The sequence below is a fragment of the Rhinolophus ferrumequinum genome, chromosome 13 (genome assembly GCF_004115265.2).
Source record: "Rhinolophus ferrumequinum isolate MPI-CBG mRhiFer1 chromosome 13, mRhiFer1_v1.p, whole genome shotgun sequence".
Lineage (NCBI taxonomy): Eukaryota > Metazoa > Chordata > Mammalia > Chiroptera > Rhinolophidae > Rhinolophus > Rhinolophus ferrumequinum.
The window spans coordinates 54,950,700-54,974,197 of NC_046296.1; the positions used below are offsets into that span (position 1 = coordinate 54,950,700).

Genomic DNA, 23,498 nt, shown 5'->3' on the forward strand with positions numbered 1-23,498 from the left:
GAATGTTACCCCTTTTTCAACAGGAGCGCAGGCTCAAGTCCACTTCCAATGGGAAGGCTGTGATTTCTTCCAGCCACGCCTTCTCATTCTCACGGGCAGTCAGCCCGTCCACAATGGAGGGCATGCAGTCTGGCTCAGATGGCAACTTTCTTGCTGCATGTATATCTTATGCTCTCAGGGAAACCTGGAGCTCCACAAGGGCAGAGGCCAGGGGATGGGTTTCTCTAATACGTCCCCATTATGTTTTCACAATGCATGGGCCACGGGTTTGCAGCCACACGCATTTCCAATTCACAAGAGACTCACAGATACTTACACATGGAAATGCACACATACATGTCACATGTCACCGCAGTAGACACATCAGTGGGTGGTACAGATCAAAGCCAGCTGGGACACATTTGTGTATGGCGCGTACGCATATACCTTCATATTTTGAGGCTCTAGGAGTTCACAATGAAAGAAAAGTGGAATGCACCCTGGGAAGTCCTGATGTAAGGGGACTCAGAAAGCCGGATTCCTAAGATAAAGTCTCCCCCAATACGGGTTATATGAAATGGGGCTAGATTCTAGTCACTATAATGAAGAAACGGCGCAGGCTTTGCCAGCAGAGGATGCTCCTGTGCCGGGAATCCCCGGCCTCGTGTTTACATCTTATCCTCTCGCCTCACCTCTTTCCTTTTGAGGCAACTGAAGTAATGGCAGGTGGGGGTGGCTAAATGTCAGCGGTTAATGTTGGTATTTTCAGATCCTGTTTGCATCTCAAAAAACCATTTACTTTAAAGAATTCAAATAGACAACCATGTGGTGACAACATTAACATTTATTTGAAAAGGGCATCATAAAGACTCACTGGGAAATCACACCTAATAGTCCTAAAGAATGATCTTGCTAAGTGTCCTTCTTCCTACACTCCTCTTTCCCCTTCCTTAAAACTAATTTGTCTCAATGAGTTTACAGAAAACTTCCACAGGCACTAACTCTGCACTCCCATATAAATACATCAGCTATTATATACAGATATCGTCAACGATGGACTATATTACACACATGCACACACACGGGCACACACACTCCCAGCCAGGTCATGAAGGTCTAAATGGATACAGACATGTTATTATGTCTGCAGCATTTGTGGATTTACAGCTCTGCACTCCACAGACCAGAATCAAGTGCAATGGAGGAAGAGCTCAAAAGGGGAAGGTGATGAGGCCCCAAGGTCCCCTGAAGGAGAAAAGTCCTGGTCTATGTGGCTGGTGCTGAGAACACAGAAAACCCTTCTGACCCCAACAGGCACAGAGCTCCAGTCACAGCCCCTGTGTCTTCTCCTACCTCCCCAGCTGACCAGGCCCAGGACGACCATTCTTCTGCAGTCTTTAGACATGGCCAGATTTGGGATAAGGGGTCATTTAACCAGGAGGTTTCTAGGGTTAATGGGATGAAGAAGAAAGACACTGCCCTAAACTGTCTCGTTTCAGCTTGACTGCCTGCCATGGTCTATGGGTCAGGGGAAGCAGGAGTGGTCCACCCAGAGGCGCTAATCTCCTTGTCCACCTTAAACGTAGTACGCAGCCCAACAGCTCGGGACTAGTCTTTTCCCACAGCCCCCCACTGCCCCCACCTCACCCCCGGCCAACTGCCATTTTATGGTCATGAAGAGGAATTGGGAAAATTAGGCTCACTTCTCAACGATACTCTCTGTATCCAGGTCAGAAGGCCTGGGGACAATGAAACAGGAACTGGAAGGTATAGTGACCCAGGGGTCCCCAGAGAAGCCCAGAGTTCTAGCCTGGAAGCCATTCAAAAGTATCCCAAGGCTGTTCTCATTCTTAAGGCAGTTGAAACATGTCCTCTGGGCAAAGGTCATGTCATGCATATATGATCCTCGTGCTTCTTCAAGCACTGAAGTCACTTCCAGCCCCACCTTTTCACTGCTCATCCGTTTATACTTGTATATGAGGTAGAGGGTTGGATAGAGGAGAGTATCTGAGGACTTTCCTAGTTCTTCTGCCCGGCTTGGGTTCTTTCTCTTGGGTGAGGAGATGTTTAGGAGTCAAGAAACCACTTATTTCTACTTTTATGAGAGGAAAATGGGAAGAGGCACACGGCACTGGGGACCCCATTACAAGGAAAACAGGAGGAGCCTCCAGGATCACACTGGTGCTTTCTGCTGACCTGCTCCTTATGCACTAACATGACTCAACCTAATTAATACAACTTCCAAATCTCAAATACATTCACATCTATTAAGTTCTGTCAGCAGAGTGCTAACCAACCCTACCCCTTGCCCATGAAGCAAGGGTCCTCTGGCTTTGGGAACAACTGGGCTGGATGGGTTTGCTGGCTCAAAATCACAACAGAGAAGAGTAGCAAAGAGGGTCAGTCACAAGACACAGTGCTGTCAGATGCTACAGGGCTCAGAAGGCAGGAAGCAGTGATGCTAAGCCAAGGGCCTGGGCACCCTCCAAACTCTGCTTTGTCTCTCTTCCCAGGACTTGTGGTGGGGCAGGGGGTGGGGGTGAAGGAGACTGCTTAATTTAACATTGCATTGTCTGTTTGAGTTAACACTTACCTTAAACTTTCTGATTCTGGGGCATATTTGGCCAGAATACAGGTTCTACTTCCTGTCAGCAGCTAATCTAATATTCTACTGAACATACATTTAAGTTGAAATTGAGAAGAGGGCACTCAAAAAAAAAAAAAGAAAAAAAAAAAGGCCAGTTCTCCAAGAGAAACATGTCTTTGCTACGTAGCTGTGCTGTAAAGAAAAAGCTCCTTTGGGCAGATACAGAAGGAAGAACAACAGAGTGCACGAACATGGGAATCCTGTACGTTTTTCCTCACCGTTCTCAGGGTGGGCATAAGGGAGAGACATCTGAGTGGACCTATAAGTTGCTGGCTCTAGAGCTGGCTCTGGAAAGAGGCTCCAGAGCCACAACTCCCACATCCCAGAACCAGGCCCCCCAGGACAATGCTCAGGGTGCAGTCGCCATGGAGCTGAACCCTGAAGTCAAAGAGGCACAAGAGAGAAATGGGGTTTCTCATCGAAGCTGAGCAGGAGCTACAGATGAGAAGATCCTGTGAGGAAAGACATATTTGTGGCTCAAGGTTCAGATGTCCTGTGACATTTCTTCCCAAGGCTACTTGCCTTCAAGTTTGTTTCAAGTCATTGAAACGGTTTCTTAACAAAGAGATACTAAAGTAAGGAGAAATCTCAGTTCATGCTTGTAATGTTGGGTTGAGCATTAGCCAAACGCCCTGGGGAGGGGTGGGAGTCGGGCCTCTGGGCCCTAGAACCATGCAGGCCATCCAGAAGCTACAGGCCCGCAGCATAGAGGCAGCCACTAAGGGGAAAACTACAGGGACAAGGGTCAGACAGCCCCTCCCCAAGACATCACTGCACACGTAACGGGAAACGCATATATTAAGGTTCTCCTGGTTTGGGAAAATACACCTGTCTGTCCTCATAACTAGGCTCTCACTGAGCACTTGTGCAGGGTCATGCGGGGGTGTGACCCAAGGTGTCCCCACAAGCCTGCCATCCCCTTAGCAGAAACAGCCTGTTCTGACATCACCCCATACTACCTAAACTTGTACCCTAAAAGGGATTCCTTTGGGTCCAGAAATCTACTCATCCTCCCTCTTTTGGTAAAACAAATTCTCTAGGGAAAAATCATTCGGCCATTCACACCTCACTGTGAACTTTATCAGCTCAGATAAGTTCTAGGAAGTCTCACTGGAAGAGAAGGAAAGAGTGATGTGGGGCCATAGGTGCTGCCCCAGGAGGAGGCGCAGGTAAGGTTCTGTCAGTTGCTCTGCAGGCACAAAGCAGGGGGGTGAGAGGGGGAAGCGGAGTGCACAGCAAACGGCCTCTTGGATCCCCCTCTACATGCAGACAGGTAGACAGGACTCGGGAAATGTAGAACCCAAAGGGGTCTCCCTACTCTCCCCACGCCTCAAGCTTTGCCAGTTGGCACTGATGTTCAGACTTTGTCAAAGTGTGAAGAAATCATTCCATTATCAAGCGCTGGATCCTTCTTTCCTCGAACAAAACATCCAAAAGGTTGACTTCTGACATCTTCGAGCACCAAAGTTCTCCTCCCCCCACTACCATCCCTTCCCAGCAACCCCCTCCAGCCCAGCCCAGCCAGGCCAGGCGGTGATGTGTGCAGGCCTGGGGCCCCTGCAGTTCCTCCTCCATTTGGGTCGTCTAGAACCAGATTATCTAGTTCTGCCCTCCCTCAACCCAGAGACTGTAAAAACACATTGAGATCCTCAGGCATCAAAGAGAGAGCTCCATTCAGAGAAACATCCAGAAGGGAGAGAACTATGGGAGGGCCACACAAGCTCCCTCTGAACCAAGGAGGTGAGAAGATGGTACAGAGGGACCTGGACTTGCCCACTTCTGCCTGCCGCTCCTCCACAGGAGGCAGGCCCAGCCTGGGGAGAGCCAGCCCCCGCCATCAGCAGCTGCCTGCCCTTCACTTCATCCTTTGCTGCCCCCCATGGTGTCTCTACCCCACCTCATGTTACAAGGGCTCAGTACTAATTAATAATATTAAAAACCATAAAGAGACAACTGGCAGGGTAAGCAGGAGATTGGAAGAGACACTGGAGACGTGAGGGCCTGCACACCAGAGGAGAGGATGGTCTAGAGGAGCAGCCGCTCCATCCATCTCCCAGCTTTCGCAGCCACTGCCTCCTCCCTATTGCACTCTACGGCTTCCTTTTTTTTTTTTTTTTTTTTGTGTGTGTGTTTGTCAGGATCTTTAATGCAGATGTTCCAAAACAAACACAATATTTAGATTCTACGGCTTCCTTTGACCAACTGTGTCTCCAACTAGTTCCCTCCTGGGGCAATGGCAGCTGTGCCCCCCCCCAGGTCCACCCCCATGAAAGTCTTTCACTTATTACACCAAGTAGGAGCTTCTGAGGATCTCAGCCTTTATCTGGAGACCCCCACTATTGTTGGTCCCTGGCTGACACAAAGGAGGAGACAAAGGGTGCAAGTTAGAGGCTTATTGGTCCCAGGGGAGCAGGTGGCTGGTCACCCCAGGGAGGACAAGAGGGAAGCGTAAGGACCTGGGGTTCCCCCCTGGTTAGCTGGGGAGATGCTGCCATCTACGGTGACCTTTTCTGAGATCCCAGTTAGATTTCCACATAGTAGGGGTGGGAGTGAGGGCGAGCCCATCTCTCAGACCCTACCCCTCTAAGGAGCTCCACCTTTGGAGTTCAGTATACACACAGATCCGGAAACTTCATCTCGTAGACGGGGATGGAGTGGTTCTGAGGCTGGCCGTAGGCTGCGGTGATGGTTCCTGATGGGCTTGGCGGCGGCCTGGGGCAGGAACACATGGAGGAGAAAGGGATGAGGACGGGGTTCTGGGGTCCCACCCCATGAAACCAAATAGAGCAGCTGATTTGTGTTTCTTTTCGAACAGGGACCAGGGCCTTTGTCACTCCATGGGTTCCCAGGTTTCAAGTTGTTCTAGAATCCACAGCTTCATGACAGGCTCTATAGTGCTTTAGAAAGCAAAGTCTTAGCCTGGGACACTAACACTCGTGGCTTTTTTCGCTGAGCTGTCTCTTTCCCTCTCTAGTCTTGATTTCCTTTTCTGGGGAGAGTTAGTTGTTGACCTCAGCCCTGAGACAGAGGTTGGAGGGAGGGAGGACTGAAGGCAGGAGCAAGAGGAAGATGGGAGGAAGGGGCCCAATGCTACCACAGAGGTAGGGGTCCCCGGGGCCAGGGCTGCCACTTACCGGATGGTGATTTCAAAGATCTGATTGAGTTTGCTCTGCAGCAGTGATGCCTAGATACAAACAGAGGGAGAGTGAGTTGGGGCTCCCCGCACCTCTGCGAGCTGTCACGAGCTCACCTGTCCAGAGTGTGCACTGAAAGTGCAGGCAGAGCAGCGTCAGGAAGAGAGCAGTGGGTGCTTGTTCTCAGCGCTTGTCTGTGGGCCCTGGCTGTCGGTTCAAGTCAGGCAGAGCCACCCAATGAAGCACAGAGGCAGCACAGAGGCCTGGAGGGGCAGCACAGAGGCCGGGGCGGGGGGCAGCACAGAGGCCTGGAACACCAGGACTTCAGGAAGCAGTTCTTTAAGGGCCCTTAGCCCCTGCAAGTGGGGCAGTCAGGCCTGCTGGGCACGGTACCAGGAGGCTCATAGCTGGTTCCAGCTTTTTCCTTAACTCCCAAGCAGCAGCTGTGCAAAAGTGGTGGGTTAGGGAACATGCTCTCTCTGGTCCCTTCTGGCTCCAGTTGAGTCCATGTACACAGAGAGTGGGTTGTACATGTGTTCAGTAACTGGGTCTCAACTCTGAGCTCATGAAATGAGCAGCATCTAACTCTTGAGGTGGGACAAGAGGTTAGGAGACTATAGCCCGCCCCCCCATCTATATTATACTTACACATAATATGAACTATATATTATATATATCATAGAATAGAAGATTACATATATTTTTATTGAGGGGAAAGTACAGTAAAATATGAGTCATTTGCAAATTCTAAGACAAACACTGTAACTAATGAATCCTGGCATATAAAATGGATTTCAAGAAATGCTTGTGCTCTTCTCTTAAGTATTGACATGAGCCTTCTTTCTACTTGTCTGGCACCCTCTCTTTCAAATCTTTTTTCCCAGGCTGGCTGCTCCATTCCTCTTGCCCGGAAGTGGGTCCTGTTGCATACACGGGCCATCTTTCCTTCGCCATGGCCCCTCCCCCATCATGATCATATTGGCACCAACCTCGCAGAGTTGTCATGAGAATGAAATCAACTAATCAATGCATAGTAAGCGCTATTTACGTACTTGCTATTATGAGTACAATCATTATAATCTGTTTGATATAGGAGCTGCTGAGGCCAGGACTTCTTCCTTACATGAAAATTGTGAGGTCTGGAGCAGTGTATGACTAATCAAGTTTTTTGGTTCATGGGGAAACAATGCAGTGCCAGGCCGCTGTGGGCATCTAAACCCTAATTTCTAGGTGATAAAAGTGCCAAGATCTCCTAGAAACGCAGTCCTGCCCTGGGTCCAAATCCAGAGTCTCTTTGGTCCCTGAGGACTCACCCCTGGCATGCGTCACTTACCCGGGCGCCGCAGTGTGCTGCAATCTCCTCGAAGGGTGCCTTCTGGAACTTCTCCACCACCTGCCGCCGCCGTTCACGCTCCTGCTCCTCGACGGCCACACTGTCCACTGCAGCACAGAGAGCCAGGTCAGCCCTTAGGTCCTGCCCCACTCACGTGGGGCAGGGGTGGAGAAGACGGGAAGCTGGGTGGACTCCTCCAGGGGGCTCTGTCTGTGACTGAAGCTCAGGCTCTCTCCTGTGCTATGAATAGGGAGTGGAGCCATGGAGGGTACGGTGCCATTACAGGGTCCCAGGAGGGCTAGACCGGTTCCTGATTTTCCCTGAGTGCTCAGCCCCCTTCCTTGTGTAAGGGTTTGAGAAGTAGTTAAGTGGTCTCTTAAACTGGGCTTTTAAAGCCTCAAGTAGCTACACTGTCGCAGGGAGTACTCTGGGGGTAATTTGAAAAGGGACATCAACAATAGAAAAGCCAGACAGCACAAAAGCCAGCACAGAACCCCTATGGCAGAGCAGTCTGAGGCCACTTAGGCTTCTACATATGCCTCTTGGTCTCCAAAATGAGTTAGAACAAAAGGGCAGGGGTCTCAAATATGTCCATCACACTCTGTTTAAGAAGGTGAGGAGTGTGTACATTCAGAAAGTACCACCAATGACAACAAAGATAAAAAACGTTTGGCATTTGAAGGCATAATTTGTCATCAGTTATCAGAAAAATTCTCTCATTCAGAATACTTCATTGCTCAATAATTCAGACAGAAGAGGTAATACTGCATATTAAAATCTATTGCCATTATTAAAGAAATAGTAATATGATTTGTTCTTAATATTTTTCATTGGTCAACTTGTTCTTTTGTATCACATTCTACCAAAAAATAGTCAAAATATTTATACAAAATTACTTTTTACCTGACTAGCTGTAACCCTCAGTGGATTACTTTTAAAGGTAGTAGAAAAAGGGTTACCTGACCCAGGGTCCATGGGGCAACACTACTGATCCAGGAGAGCAGGACTTTTACTTGCAGCTTTGGTAGTTGTGATGAGTTTAGAGAGCGGAAGCCAGCAGCCCCTGCCCTCACATCTGTGCTGAGTCACCTCCAGAGGGCAGCAGGTGGGGCTGCACATACCCACCTGGCCTCCCAGGACCCAGCTCTCCCCTCCCCTCCCCTCCAATCAAAGTCCCCTGCCTCCCACTTACCAATGGCCTTCTTTAGAGTCTCATAGGTGATCTCCTCAGCAGGCACTCGCTGCGGGAGAGGGAACAGAAGTGTTTAAAAGGTGGAGCGTGGGAGGGAACAGAAGGGAGAGGGGAGCCTTGGCACCCTCAGTTAATTTGGCAGCCTTTTACTTCTTAGAAAAATGTCTTGATGGGCAGAAACTCGCCCAGGACACTCACATTCTCATCAGGGTCTCTGGAAGCTCCCCAAGAGCAGTGAGGTGGAAGTGGGGAGGCTAAGTCCTTATCAGAGTCTCACCTAAAAGAACTCATTGTCCCCTCCCCTAACTTGTCCCATTAAGCCCAGTCGGAGGAAAGCTGTGTAATTCAAAAAAATCTTCAGAGAGCCCAACAGAAAATATTGGAAGCAAGAGGAGGCAGCTGGAAAATATAATCTCAAATGTAGATTCCAAGAATTGAATAACATATTTGAAGACTTACGATATTCAATTACCCACCAAGGTGATTTGAGGGTTAAATAAAGGTAAAAAAGGCTGAGGTTGGTCCAAGGACCTGGGTCACAGGATCTCGGTCCTCTGTAGAGCCTATAAAAGGTGGTGGAAAATAATAAAACCCAAAGAAGGGTGCTCCATGGATGTGTGGCCTGATGCGGAAAGTCAGACGCTGAAAATAGTGAAGGAATTTAGACGAAATTCCAGGAATTCCCCCACTAGACGATCAGCTCCTTAAGGCAAGACCCATGATTTACTCCTATTCTATCACTTACACAGAATTTAAGTGAAAGAAACAGACATGGGAGTGAATGACTTCGTTGATAAAAAGTTCAAGAAGTGACATAAGTCAGGCTCGTGGCTCCCTTCGGGGGTGGGAGTGGGTGGGTGGGTGGTATAGAGGTGAAGCCATTGGGCAGTGACACTGTTCCATTCCCGGAATCTGGGTGCGACTGCATGGGTACGTTCCTTTTGTGCCAATTCGTTGAGCTGTACACTTTTTGATTTGTTTGGCATTCAGTAAATGCTTGTTTGCGTGTGAAAGGACAGAGATGTAGGTAAGGGATAAAGTCATTCAACAAATATTAAGTGAGCACCAACTTGTGCAGGACTCTTGGCTAGTCACTCAGTAGAAATGGAAAAAATGTGTTAGCATAGGAATTACATGCCAGAGAAAGCTGCCCTGGACTGTCATTCACTCTGAGAAATCATCTTTCTACATCCATCCATCATCCACTGTCAGCACCGACCAACATCAGATAGTCACGTGCGAGGCACTGGGGAACTGTGTGGTAGCAACAGAGAAAAGGATGGTCACTGGACGAGAGAGGGGTTCCTGGAGGAAATGGAACACAAGCTGGGCATTGAAGAATAGGTGATTCACGGGAGCAGAGGTGGAGAGGAAAGGTGATTCAGACATGGGGTTCCATGCGAGCAAAGACACAGAGATGAAGGCGATGGCATGGGGGGCCTGAAAGCAGACTAGTCAGAGTAGGACAGTGGATGTAGGCCAGAGAGGAGGGGGAAATAGAATGAGATAGTAGGGCCAGCCCAGACAATAAATGGCGCTGAATGCCAGACACTGGGTTTGGAATTTGACCAAACCAGCATGGATCAATCACTCCCTCCCTGTGAGTCTGTCATTTAAGGCTATCGGAAGCCACCCCAGGATTCTAGAGGAGGCAAGGTTGGGCACGGTGAGTTGAAAGCATGGCAGATACCTGCTTTAGCTATCAGGCCTCTCCTGGGCTGAGCAGACACTAGAAGAGGGAAGGAACCCATACTGGTGACTCAGGTCACTGAGGCAGTAGGCAGCTGTGTACTCAGGTAACCATTTCTCCTCCTCCTGCTTCACTTTATTCAATTCCTGAGGGTGTCTTAACTCTTGGGAAGAGAGAAGCACACTGTGGGGTGGGGGTGGTCGGATAACAGCCCACTCACGCTGCAGTCCTAACACATTTGAGGTTCCCAGTCCCTGTAGAGCTGGAAGGGCCTGGAGGACACCTGGTCCCATCTCATTTCACCTCTCCAATTAGCCTGAGTCAGAGCCTCCTTCCTTCCCTGGGAAGGTTCCAGAGAAGCTCTGAAAGGTCCTACACTGGAGGTCTGTCCCAATAAATAAAGAGTTGTGAACGTGGTTGAGGGCATGGTTACAGGAAGGCTTGATCTCGACCCCAGTGACTTCTCCTTGCTCCAGTCACATCTGGAGCAAGGCTCAGTGTCCAGGCTGTCCTCACAGCCACACTGGCCCGAATGGACAGAAAATACTCCCGCCCAAGGACCCCACTAGTCTTCTTGTCCAAGATCCACCCAGGTGAGCACCCTTACTGAGGTTTCCCCGACATTTCCGTCATTTCCCTTAAAAGAAGAGTCACCATTAAAAACCATTAAAAAGTGCCCTGCATCTTATGGCTTCAACTCCCTCAGGATTCCTTTCGTCCTCCTCCCTGCCCCTCCCCTATTTCTTTTGCAGTTGAGGGAGTAAATTTGGTATTTCTACCATGATTCCTTTTTCTCCCTTACTTGTGGGTACATCTGCTTTACTTTCTGAGATAGAAGAAATAATGGCAGGGGAGATAACATGTGCTAATTTGAACAGAAATTAGATATTCACAGTCCTCAAGAGAAGATGGAAGAGACAGATCTTTGAGCTGCAGCTTTCTCTTTAGAAAAGCACCTTTATGGGTAAATCTGGAAGAAACAGCATGGAAGCTATTCTCACTCTCATCTCTCCTGTTAGGACTTCCAATTTCCAACGTGAAGCACATCTGCCTCCATCATGAATGGGGAATGACAACTGGCAAGTCTTGCAAGAGCGATATTTATGACACCCTCCTGGGCATGTGTGTGAGGGGGAGATGGATATCCCTGATGGAAATACCTGATACATATGATGAGAGTCAGTAAGAAAACAAAACTTCCTTTAGAAATTTACTTTCCGTGCAAGCTTAAATGAGATACACAGTGAACGGCCTGGAGTGTGTGACTGAAGAGGAGGCAGAAGCAGGTCCCCTCCTCTGGGGACACTAGGCTTCACCAGGACCGTGTACCAGGAAGAGGACACTCACCTCCTCCTTCTCTGGGCTGTTCCTGGATTCCACCTCCACCTGCAGGGAAATGGTTTCTCCAATGCTCTTCCTCTTGGATAAGCGATCCTCATCTGGGAAAGAAGGAGCGAGAAGCTAGAGTTCCCAGCCCTGGGGGCGAGCCAGGATCATGCCCTAATACTATCTCCCAAGCCCTGCGCCTTTGCCTGGTCCCCAGTCCTCTGAGGGCTCAGTGCACACGAAAGTGACAGCTGGAGTTTCTGGAAGACTGCGGGCCTTTTCGGCCCACCTGAGGGTGGTGAGTTATGCTCTTTAGGGCTAAGATTTTGAAATTACTGATGAGCACAAAGAAGATGCTTATGACCAGGAAGCATGTCTCAACTTGTGTAAGTGTCATCTGCTCATAGCACTAGTGGCTGTCAATTGTGTAGCATTTACTATGTGCATTTGCCTTCATTATTTCATGTCCTTCTCCCGTCCACCCTCTAAGGCAAGTATTGTTAATATCCCTATTTACAGTCAAGGACGCTGAGAGTCAGAAAAGCCGAGGGACGTGTCTAAGATTTTTCAGGAAGTAAGGCACAGAGTACTGGGCCTGATTCTGCAGCCCATGGGTGGCACAATGGGACCCATCCACACGCCAGGCTACCTCATGGGCCGGTTACTCCCAAGGATCCTGAACTGAGGAGAGGCGGGGAAACCCATAGGATCTCACCGTAGCTTTCCACTGTGTCTTTCAGCTCTTGTGTGACAGCCAAGGTGCATGGAAGGCCACTGCCGTCCCTTACCCTCAGGCCCTTACCTGACCAAGGAAAGGCAGAGGCAGACTTGGAAGTCCTTGAGCAAAGCCCATACCTGTCAGCTGAGGGATGTAGGGCAGACAGAGCCTGTCTGCATTGTAGCCACTGCCCCCCAGGACCTCACTGATTTTGCTCTGGCGGAAGAGGAACTCGATCACTACTTCATCAAGATTCTGAGACAGCCTGGAAGACAACGGAGGGAAGAGGCAAGTGAGAGCCATGCACGATTTCCTAATAATTTTCCTTATTCTAAAAGTAATAAGATTCATATACAAAATAACAGAGAAGCAAAAGGAAAAAGAATCACCTACGGTCCTGCTTTCTAGAGACCACCACATTTATATCATGTGCTGGATCTTTCAGTCACGTACAGTTATGCACACGCACAAACATCACCCCACCCCTACATTCCTGTTCTGTGATAGATTGCATATACATCTTATATAGTGAATATTTCATACTAACTGTTCTTTCAAACCTTTGTGGACGGGCTACCAGTTGTCTGTTGTGGGGAAGGACCATAACTTATAAAGCTATCGCCTGTGGTTAGATACTTTGTTTCTTTAGAATATCTTTTCCTTGAGTTCCTCTGATGTTGAAGTGATATTGGCCCCCAGACTACAGTCTGAGAATGCCACCTGGATGACGACAGTGTCTTGTCAGGAACGACTCTCCATGATGTATTTCCCATGGGCTTGGCCAAACCCCCCAGAGGTGGCATCATATACTCTACAGTACAACACACCGAGATGGCTCAATCTGTGGATTACGATCAAGTGATGGGAGTCGAAGTTGACTCAGAACTTCTGGGCCACAGGCCGAGTCCACTGTTGTCCCTAGAGCCCATAGACGCCTAAGCCCCTGCCTCAGACCGCCCACCTTCTTACTCAGCTGCCTTGGGTATCTTGGACCATGTCCTAGGTGTGCTCCTCACCTGGGCCTCTCCACAAACACGTCCTCAGGGAGCATGTATGGAGCCTCTTTCTTCCTGGTCTCTATCACCTGGAGTTTGGGAAGAACCACAGGTTAAGAGCTGGGATCCACAAGGAGAGGGACCTCCAAACAGGCAAATGTAAGAGCTCCCACCCCTCTCAGTGTTTCCTCCCTCCCACAAACTCCTTGGCAGAGCACCTACAGCCGGGCTTCCGAGGGAAAAACTCAGATCGACCATAATCGAGCAGCCCAGGCTGTCTGCTCACGCTATCCCAATGACACGTCTGCATTAAGTGTCCTCCAAATGCAGGGGCTTAGCTCCCACGAGACTGTCCTTTCTTGCTCCTGTGACCTATTCCTGTTTTCTCTTTAAACATGAAAAAGGGAGGTGTATCTCTGGCACACTGGTACAGTACAGTCCTGAGAACATTTGATGATAGGCTGGGTATTAGATAGTACCAAGGTATTACTGATGATTTAATTAGACAGTTATTAGCATGGCAGTCATATAAGAAGGTGTCCATATTTTTTTAGATACTCAGGGTTGAAACGACATGACAGCTGAGATCTGTTTTAAAATATTTCAGCACAGAAAAAGGAAATAGATGCAGCAAACGGGAGTAAATCTTTATAACTGTTGAATCTGCATGATAGCTATACAGATGTCCGCTGTCCTACTCACACTGCTTTTGTGCTATTTGAAAACTTTCATTACTAAAACATTTTTGAAGTATCTTTAGTCTCACATGACATGAGGGGTGTGTGTGTGTGCGTGTGTGTGTGTGTGGGTGTACACACTTCTGGAGGGGGCGTAGCACAGAGGGGTGGGAAGTAGAGAGGGACAGGTGGCAGGTGAGGAAGGGTTATAGGATGCTGCCTATGCCTGGCCCACCCCGTTACGTCACGTCACACAGGAAGAAATGCTGCCTCTAGTAACGTCCCACTATTGCCAGTTCTTCCATCACCCCTTTCTTTAATGCCTAGACGAAGTACAAGGCTCATGCAATTAAGGGAAAGTTCTGGGGAAACTCCAAGGGGAGAGCTTCCTGAGCTCTCAGGGTCAAGAGGGCATCTCAAGGTCATGAGGACACTGACCTCATGGATGTGCTGGCAGAAGGCGGGCACCGTGGTGAGCTGGCTGATGAGGTTCAGGTAGGCCGCGCCCAGGGCGTAGAGAGCACAGCGGTTGTACACAGGCAAGCTCTCTTCATTAACCTGGGCCAGGTCCTGCGGCGACACAGAGGGGCCACTGGAGTGTTCAGCTGACACACTATCCTGGTGCGCCACCCTCCACCCAACCGCTCCCCATCCTTCTTTAGAGATGGCCCCCTGCTGTAGACTAAGCCTTTTTCAGCATTTGCCCCATAATTTCCTGAAAGACACACACCATCCTTATTAAAGCTGAAGTGAATGGCCCCTGGAACAATCCATGAGCTGGAGGCTCACAAATAGTTGAGTAGAGAGGTGATGACCTCAAGCCCCCACTTTACAGTTCCAGCTTTTGTGACTTTGACGGTCCAAACCCTCCTCAGTCAGCCCACCTCCAGGACGCGGTTTCCTTCACTACAGACCTGGGATGGTTCTCGGAGGGCTGGATTGGCTTGATAAGTTGGGTTCACATGTTAAATTGAGAAAGTTGTGGGAGTTGCTAGGGGAATGGGATACAAAGAAATCTCAAATTCTAGAATGAAGACGATCATAGTACCTGGGCTGGCCTGGCAGGACTTAGCACTGCCAAGTAGATGGCCCAAGACCCTCCATTACTGACTTTCCAGGCTTGCCACAATTCAAGGTACGATGCTCACCTGGCTTTATGACCCTGGAGACCCTTGCCTTTGAGGTCTGAAGGATGAACCCCAATGGCTAGCATCCTTGGGAGTAACTTCCACCTGGGCAGACCTCGAAATCTAGAGCCCTATGTAGGGCCACTGTGGCTGCCTGAGAGTCACAAGGGAGGCTTGTTGAATCTACAGGCCCCCCAAGCTCAGGAACAGAACTGGGAATATACATATATATATATATATACATATGTATATATATATATATATGTATATATATATATATATACATATGTATATATATATATATATGTATATGTATTTAATAAGTGCTTAAGGTGATTCTGAAGCACAGCCAGGTTTGGGAACCAGACAATTTGCTTTGGGATCGCTCAGGGCTTATGAGCATGCTCTTGGCAATCCTTAGAGTCCCATTCAGAACCTTTGAGAAACTTAAAATACTAGGAGCTAGGGGGTATTTTTGAATGACCCTGTTCCCTGGGTCTCCTTTGGCCTGAGAATTAGGCATTCTTCAGTGGTTCCCCTCATAGGACCACGGTTTGTGGTCTTCATGGAGGAATGGCCAACCAAGGGTGCAATAGTCCTGGGCTCCAAAACAATGGGGAAGTGGCTGTGACTCAGCACTCTCCTTAGTGCTTGGTCCTCTCGCCCAGTCCCAACCTTGTGTCCTGCCCACACCAGGCCCCACCTGAACAGCCAGCACCAGGCGGATGAGGTCCACCACCACCTCCTCGTTGGCCAGCTCGATGCTGACGAGCGCCAGCAAGCTATAGAGCGCCTCGTAATGCTTCTGTATGTTCGTTTCCTCCTTACAGCTCAGGTAGATGTGTCTGTAGAGCTGCTGGGAGTGCTGGAGACGGGGATAAAGGCGGGGGCCAGACCCCAGTGGGCAGGGTGGGGACAGGAAAGGCAAAGAGGAGAGAAAGACCAATCTGAAGGAGGCAGGACAGCTGTGTGCACCCCACCCCCACCCTGAGGGAGTGGATGCCTTTAAAGCAGACCCCGGTGGACGTGAACACGGGCAGCAGTGCATGTTAAGGGAAGGCTGAGTCTAGTCTAACCCGCAGCAGAAGCTGCTGCCCAAGTCCAGCTTGAGGAGTAGCACACAGTCGCTGGCCCTGGTCCCCACTCTGGCCTTGGTGATCACTACAACTGCCCAGAGGGGTCGGCTGCTCATCTTGACTAAGCATAGTGAAAGAGGGGGGCGGCAGGCTCGGGGGGCAGTGGTCAGCAGTGACTTGGGGGCTGGGAGGTCGGACTTCAGAAGGCCTGGCCCGCCTGGGGTTCACTGTATCTTGAGGTCACGTTTGCTAACCTTCTTCATGAAGACGGTGTCCTGTCGGGAGCACTTGTCCACTTTCAGCTTCAGGACAGAGATGTCACTGAGGGTACTGGAAGGGGACATGAGAGGCCACCTTAGCCGTTGGGTGAGGCCAGTCAGAGCTCACGTGGTGTCACTGGGCTTTATCCCAATGTCACTAGTTGCATCAAAGCCTCTGGGTGCCCCTCCAGCCCTGGTTCCTAGCCCCTAGCCCAGTCTGCTTTCTCCCAATTCTCTAGTTCCAATCCCTTTTTCTTAAACATTGTTCTAGAATATTTTGTCCCTCCCCACCTGAAAACTTCCTCTAGTACTTGTTGTTTACCTCCCAAATCTCCAGTCCATCGCCTTCCCCCCCAGGTCAATTGCCCTTTCAGTGGCCCCTCCCCTCACAGGACCTCACGGTCAATGCCCGGGATCCGTTCTCTGGTGAGTCTCACTGAATCTCTGAATTGTCCTCCCACCTGCATGTGTGGCCCTATCAGGCGTCTTCTCCCATCGCACATCAACAGGAGAGGAGACCCCAAATTCACCTGATGGAAGAGAACTTGTGGCGGTTGCCATGACGATCAATGAAACTGATGAGAATCTCTAGAACGAAGAGACGGATCTCTGCATCCTCCATGAGGGCAGTGGAGAGGAGACGGTCAAGGAAGTTGCTGGGAAGTGCTGACATCATGTTGTTGCACTGGAAACCTGTGGACACCTGTGAGGGAGCCCAGGAAGGCTGTGCTTAGGAACGCTGGCCCGCTCAGGCGCAGTGAGGAGACGGAGGAGCACCCAGCAGAGGTTGGGGCTGAAGCATCCATCCTCTCTTGGTATCTCCCAGTGCAGCTCACTCGGTCCAGATTCCCCCAGTTCAGACCCATCATCCTGGGCCCGGATGCCTTAGGCAACTTTTTTGAACACGCCAGGGAGGTAACTTCCTCAGCTCAGCTCAGTAGACATGTGGGTAGATGGCAACAGTGTCCAGGAACATTAAGTGGTTAAAAGCAAGCAAGGGATGAGCAGAAGAGGAGAGCGAGAGTCAGGGAGCCTCTGAACTTACGTTCCAGCCCGTCAGCGCACGACGGATCAACACTCACTGTGAATAAAACGTTTCCCTAAGAGCGCGAGCAGTCACAGAGACATGGAGAGACAGAGGAAGAACTTACAGCTGGACTGAGGAATCGGAACCTATGCACATGCATCACAGAACACACACAGCATGTAGTTACAGCTTTTCCAGCATGGCCACGAAAGGGGGTCTTCTGATTAAAGCCAGTTGGCACAGAAACATCGTAAGTGATGCCAATGCAACCTCAAGCAGCAAAACATATTTACTGTTGTGTCCCTGTTGCAAACCAACACCTTTGATGACTCAGCAGGCCCTGAAGAATCTGGCAAAGCCTGGAGCCATCCACAGTAAACATCAGTGTTCACTGAAGGGGGATGGATCTGAGTGCACCCCAAACTGTCACCTTAATAAGATGCCAGGTACAAATTAATGAGGGCAAACTCGGCAAAGAAACGGCAGGAGTACATAGATGGAGGAGGGAACCGGATGTGGGCAGCATCCGCATGAAAAGCCTTTATAAAAACTGAGTGACATGAAGGTGTGCGTTGGGGAGAGGGAAGGGAAGGCACGAGTGGGAGCGAGGGGGCTATGCAGACGGCACGGCTAGAGCTGAGATGAGCTGAAGGATGAGATGGGGAGTCTAGGGAGGACAGGGGGCTGCAGACCTTCCAACATCAGTCTGAGAAGTACAGGCAAACCTAGTTTTATTGTACTTCATAGATACTGCTTTTGTAACAAATAGAGGATGAGACCCTCCACCAGCAAAAAGATTATCACTCGCTGAAGGCTCAGATGATAGTTAGCATTTTTTTTTTTTTTAGCAATAAGGTATTTTAAATTTAAGTATACATTGTTTTTTAGACATAATACTATTGCACACTTAATAGACTATAGTATAGTATAAACATAACTTTTATATGCACTGGGAAACCAAAAAATTCATGTGACTTGCTTTATTACTATCTTAGCTTTATTGGCGTGGTCTGGAAGCAAACCCAGAATATCTCCGAGGTATGCCTGCATGAAATCTGGATGTACATCAGCTGGTAACTGAGACCTACTCTTTAACAAAGAGCAACATGTGGGGAAGAGCATTTCTAGAAAGTTCTTCTAGTGGTTGTATTTATGATGGGGGAGGAGAGGTGGAAATAAGAGCAACTAGGAGAATAATCTAGTTGTGAGATGTCCATAAGAATACCTCGGGAGCTTGTTAACAATGACAGATTCCAGGACCCCACTCAGATGGACAGCTCAGAATCTGTAGGGAATCTATATTTCAACAAGTTGGTCATGGGAATGGCATTTGAGAACAAGAAATCTAGACGCCAGTGATGGCTGCAAAGATATAAAGAGGAGGACTGTAAAACACTGATGAAAGAAAAGATAGTGGCTGGGAGACTGAGGTGGGCACAAGTGCCCAGGGGAAATCAGAGCTGGGAGGTCCTTAGAGGGGAAAAAGGGCAGGAATCAACAGGTTCCATCTCAATACAGAGATCACATTTGAGTGACAAGGCTATGAGAAGCTGATAAGGCACCTTCATGAAAATTAGAAACAGGCACCCTGCCAGCTCTAGATGACCCAGTATTGTGGGTGCCCAGTCTGGCTAGTGAGTGGAACATAGGCTGGATTTCAGTCCCCTACTCACCTCTTCTGCTGGGCAAATTTGTGCAGTGTGCAACCTGTACAACTGTATGTTGTAGCCATCCCTTGGCCTTGGTAGGAGGTGCCCCCTGCAGAGGCAGAGCAGGAATGGGGACTGGAGAGGCTCACCTGAAGGAGGGATTTCAGCAGCATAATCTGGGTCAGCCGGTTCCTATTCTCCCTGTAGACCACAGAGACATACATACTCACCAGGATGATCTGGGCAGAGACCCCACACTTGCCTGAGTAGTTCTCCCTTCTGATTAGATTCTCTATGAGGCTTATCTGGTTGGGTTAGCAAGGACAGTGAGTTCCAGAGCCAGGAAGCAGACCAGGGAATTAATGGCTCCCCCAAGGTGGGAGTTAGTTATTGGAGGGGGGGCGTCAGCCTGAGGAATTGCTGTGGGATCCACGGGTCCCTCTAAAGGCTGCTGATGGATTTGAGAACAGACCAAGAGAAGAGAGGACAGAACCAGGAAAGTTAAGGTGGAGAAAGGAGAGAGCTGGAAAACATGGGAAAGGGCAGCTGGGAACGTAGACTGGGAGAAGAGGAAGCGAAGGAAGGTGTGTTGGACTCACCCTGTCTTCCCGGTCTCCATGGGCTGATGCAGGGAAGGCAGTGGGACCTTGCTCATAATGAAAAGGATCACCTCGGAGCGCTGGTAAGTGGGCAACGTGCTGGCAAAGGAGCCTGTGGGAAAAAGACGGTGGAGAGGGTTGGCCCAGGTGAGGCCAGCGGCTGTCAGCGTCTCTCAGCTCAGCCTTTCAGGTGAGCAGACTACTGTGGGAGCGTGGTGCTCCTTCTCTCGGGGGACAATTAAGACCCAGAAGAGAAACTTAGACAACCCGTCCAGGCTCCAGTTCCCCACTTGTTATTCCTGAGCCTGTGGCTAAGATGTGCTCTGGAGAACGCTGGGCCCAGGGCCCAGGGCACCCCGGTACCCATCCAGGCTCTGTCACCGGCTGCTCTGCTGGGTGGCCTTGGGTGTCACAGCTCCGCTGACCTCAGTGGCTTCTTCTGTGAACTGCGATCATTCCTGCCCTGCCTACTTCTTAGAGCTGAGGGGAAGCCCCGATGGAGCTAGGGCGGGAAGGCTCTGAACGCCGTGAGCCCTTACCTCCTTCTGGTGGCTTTGTAGTCCTTTTCCATGCCCCCATGCTTACACATTTTCTACACAGCTTTCTCCCTTTCCTCTCTCCTTCCTTTTTCTCACTCCCCACCTCCCCTCCAGTGGCTCAGAATGAAGCATCATTCAGGCCTAACGGGGACTGGGGCACAGGAAAGTTCTCTTAGCTTTTGATCTGAAGTCCGGGATGAGAAACCCACAGAGACTATTCTGTTCTCTCATGCCGACCCAGGCCAGTCTGTGTTTGTGCGCACCGTGGTCTGACTCCATTTTCCCCATTGTTGGGGAGTAACAGGAGCGGATGACAATCCTACCCGCTCTGGACTGATGACCTTGTGTCTGTGTGTGTGTGTGTGTGTGTGTATGGGGGCGGGAGGGGGACACCCTGGCCACGCCCTCCCAGGCCACGCCCCCAGGCCCAGCACCTATGGTCTTGATGACGGCCTCCTGGAACATGCGCTCTTCGTGTTCCTTGATGATCTTCGTGCCCAGGCTGATGGCCCCGTCGTAGCTCCCGGTCAAGGCGTAGTCGATGCTGAGCCGCAGCTGCCTCAGCAGAGTGTTAAACATCTCCAGCACCGTGGGCCCTGAGCGCGGAGGGGTGGGAGACCCAAAATCCAGCGCTGGCACCCCTCGCTCCTTCTCCCCTCGCCTGCATTACCCGGCAAGCCTAGGCCCACTTCCAGCCGGGGGCTTCCTCTGCCTCTACCTTCCCCGGCTGATTTCTCCTCCTGAGGAAAACCGCTTCTGACACTTCCCTCCAGTGCCTTGCCCTTTTCTGAAAGACGAGGCAGCCTCCCACCAAGGGCAGTTCTTTGTCCTTGAGGGGTTCCCAGCCCCCACTCCTTTCAGGGCCCCCTTACCCACGGAGCCGGTGGCGGCGATCACTGCGGCTTCGGACAAGACCTCCACGATGCCGGCCCGCACTGTGGCCGCGCTACGGCTGTTAGCATCCAGGTGGCTCAGGAGCTGCTGGATTACCAGGTGCGAGTGCTGCGGCTGCGAGGAGGGAGAGGTGCTCGTCCCCACGTGGCCTCTGAGCCGGGGACCCAAAAGCCCCGGTGGATCGCAAAGGCTGGGGTGGGCACAGGGGAGGTCCCAAGGCCACCGGAGGTGGCGCTGACACCCCAGTTTCTTTTCCTGAGCTCCTCCCCTCTTGGTCCAACAAGGAGCAGAGCCAAATCCCAGTGAATACCTGGATTTCCATTTTTCCTGTGCCCTTTCCCTTCAAATGGGTCAAAAGTCAATTTAAAAACATTGTCTTCCTTTTCATTTTCCTCAGGCCCCAGGTCTTATGGGTAAGAGCCACAAGAGGCCACATGGTTTGGTCCAGTGAGGCTCAAAGTGTGACCCCTGGTTTGATGCCAATTCAAGATCTGTCCTATGCCCGTTACCAGGGAGATAAGTAGAGGAATTGAGAATAAGTGTTTAGTAAGCAATCTGACAATGCTTGTGGCAGCCACGGGTGGTCTGCGGGCTTGTATTTCGCGGGAGTTTTTCATTTACTTTTTCTAGGAATTCTTTTTAATTGTATTTCACAAAGTATTGGTCTGTGAAATAAAACTAAACTGGTCTTTCGCACAGCAAGGTTACACAGCACCAGTTTAGACATGGCAGCTGGCTGTTTCCATAAGCACAGCCCTGCTCCCAGAGGTGCCCCTGGCCAGAGGGACAAGCTGGGCCAGGTGACCCACCATACCTGAATTGAGTACATGATGATTTTAAAGCAACGGACGGCAAACACCTTTGGTTCCCAAAGAGAATGGTTATCCAGATGGCTGTGAAGGAGAAAATATAGGGGAATGGCTGTGAAATGTAAGGTGACGTTAGGGAGGAGAGATAAGCTTGGTGGGAGAGGGACACCTCCCAAGAGACCCAGCCTTCATAGAGCTCCCCAGGTAAGTGAGGGAGGGCCTTCAGGTGTAGGTGAGAGAAGCAAAGCATGAGGGGCCCCAGGGCAGTCCCAGCCCCAGAGCTGGAGAGAGGTCAAGAACAGGGCTCTGCAGCTGTGGAGTCAGGAGTGAACCCGGGCACCTTCCTTCAGCCTCAGGGGCTTCCTACCAACTCCTCCCCAAAACTGCACCTGGCCACCGTGTGGTAGCTTTTGCTGTCACGATGCAGGAAACAGGCAGAGAAGGGATGGACGTGGCCACAGCACCACAACTGTAAACGGTCCTCCTTTCTCCCCCAGTCAGCAGGTAGGTGCCAGGACCTCCTCCGCTGGGGGAGGCAGAGAGGGGGACTCACATGAGAACCGGCTTGATGGCGTTTTTGATGTTGCCAAAGGCAGCCCGGCCCAGCAGTTCCCGAAGACACCTCTCAGCCAGCTCTGCTGGGTTTTCCTTTTCCTTCTCTGGAGCTTGGAGGGGTGAGGGGGACCGGCTGTGGGAACACACAGTGCATGGGTGAAGGATGGAATGCAAAGCTGGGAGTCAGGCTTTGTGCACACCTGGATTTCGGTGCTGTATCCATGCAAATGGTGATAAAGGACCAGCAGGAATTTGGTATAGGTCACAGGGGCACTGTCACAGCTGTCAAAAGTTAAATGGGGTAAAGAAGCCCAGAGTGGAGGAAGACTGTGGGAGAAGGGATAAAGTTTTTCTGGAAATCCTTAAGGATAGGCCTGATGTGCCTCTGTGGGAAGGACAGATACCCACAGAGGATGGGCCTGATAAGGCACAGACTACGAGTGTCTCCGTGCCCTGAAGGCTTTGGAAGAAAAAAAGATGGGATATGAAGAGAGGTGGCAGAATAGCAGAAAGCAAAAGAAAGTGGGAGAGAGAGAAGAAGGGAAAGGAAAAAGAGGGAGGGAAAAAAGCAAGGCACAGTGGCTGGTTCAGGTGTGGCTCAGTCATATCAGTCACAGGGGATGGACCCAGATCTGGACGGAAGAAGGAACCAGCCCCACGACTCCTGGCACTGAGACCACCACAGGCCCCGCTTGTCCGTGAGGTGCAGTTCCAGGAGTGGCCACCAGAAGGCACACTTACTTTCCCCACCGGACTAGCAGCAGCACAGGCTCAACTGACAAGGTGAGGAACCAGTATCTTCAACCAGCGTCACGCACAGCCAAGCAGGACAGTGACGTGAACCTTTCCCTCCATCCCATCTCACAGGATGGATCCCAGGTCTGGGGGCTTCCAGATTAAAACCCAATATCTGCAATTTGTGTCAAGTGTCTGCTGGCTGGTCAAGCAGGCATGTTTTAAGGGCCTGAAATACCATTAGGAAGTGAGGGAGGAGGGAAAGTAAGGGAGGAAAAGGCCTCAGTAATTGGAACCATGAAGGTATTTACAAACCTCGTTGGCTTGCTGCTTGCAGAGAGACAACCAGAGTCTTGGTTCTTTGTTCTTACCAGCACACACCCACCCCAGGGAGCCCACACTGTTACTGTCTTTCCTCATGAATGCAGACCTTAAGGGCTGTGGCAGGTCGGCAGAAGGCTAGACCCACGGCTCCTGGGAGCCAGCTCTGGACTCCTTGCAGAGCAAGCTACAAAAGCCAAGGATCCATGGCCTTGT

The 23,498-nt window shown here is 50.4% G+C and overlaps 1 protein-coding gene across 1 annotated transcript in view; it reads right to left on the reverse strand.

Annotated features, from left to right (window-relative positions):
- Positions 1 to 805: 805 nt before the first annotated feature.
- The window catches only part of EFR3B (EFR3 homolog B), an 80,558-nt gene continuing 57,865 nt past the window's right edge, over positions 806 to 23,498 (reverse strand). Inside the window, exons 7-23 of the mRNA XM_033124870.1 lie at positions 22,225 to 22,359; positions 21,677 to 21,755; positions 20,841 to 20,976; positions 20,403 to 20,564; positions 19,430 to 19,541; positions 18,980 to 19,031; positions 16,685 to 16,857; positions 16,149 to 16,224; positions 15,522 to 15,683; positions 14,130 to 14,261; positions 13,036 to 13,103; positions 12,157 to 12,284; positions 11,323 to 11,414; positions 8,286 to 8,334; positions 7,094 to 7,200; positions 5,761 to 5,810; positions 806 to 5,338 (exon numbers count right to left, since the gene is read on the reverse strand). Coding sequence (XP_032980761.1) covers positions 5,233 to 5,338; positions 5,761 to 5,810; positions 7,094 to 7,200; positions 8,286 to 8,334; positions 11,323 to 11,414; positions 12,157 to 12,284; positions 13,036 to 13,103; positions 14,130 to 14,261; positions 15,522 to 15,683; positions 16,149 to 16,224; positions 16,685 to 16,857; positions 18,980 to 19,031; positions 19,430 to 19,541; positions 20,403 to 20,564; positions 20,841 to 20,976; positions 21,677 to 21,755; positions 22,225 to 22,359 — 1,819 coding nt within the window. The 3' untranslated portion in view covers positions 806 to 5,232. The remainder of the gene's footprint in view (positions 5,339 to 5,760; positions 5,811 to 7,093; positions 7,201 to 8,285; positions 8,335 to 11,322; positions 11,415 to 12,156; positions 12,285 to 13,035; positions 13,104 to 14,129; positions 14,262 to 15,521; positions 15,684 to 16,148; positions 16,225 to 16,684; positions 16,858 to 18,979; positions 19,032 to 19,429; positions 19,542 to 20,402; positions 20,565 to 20,840; positions 20,977 to 21,676; positions 21,756 to 22,224; positions 22,360 to 23,498) is intronic.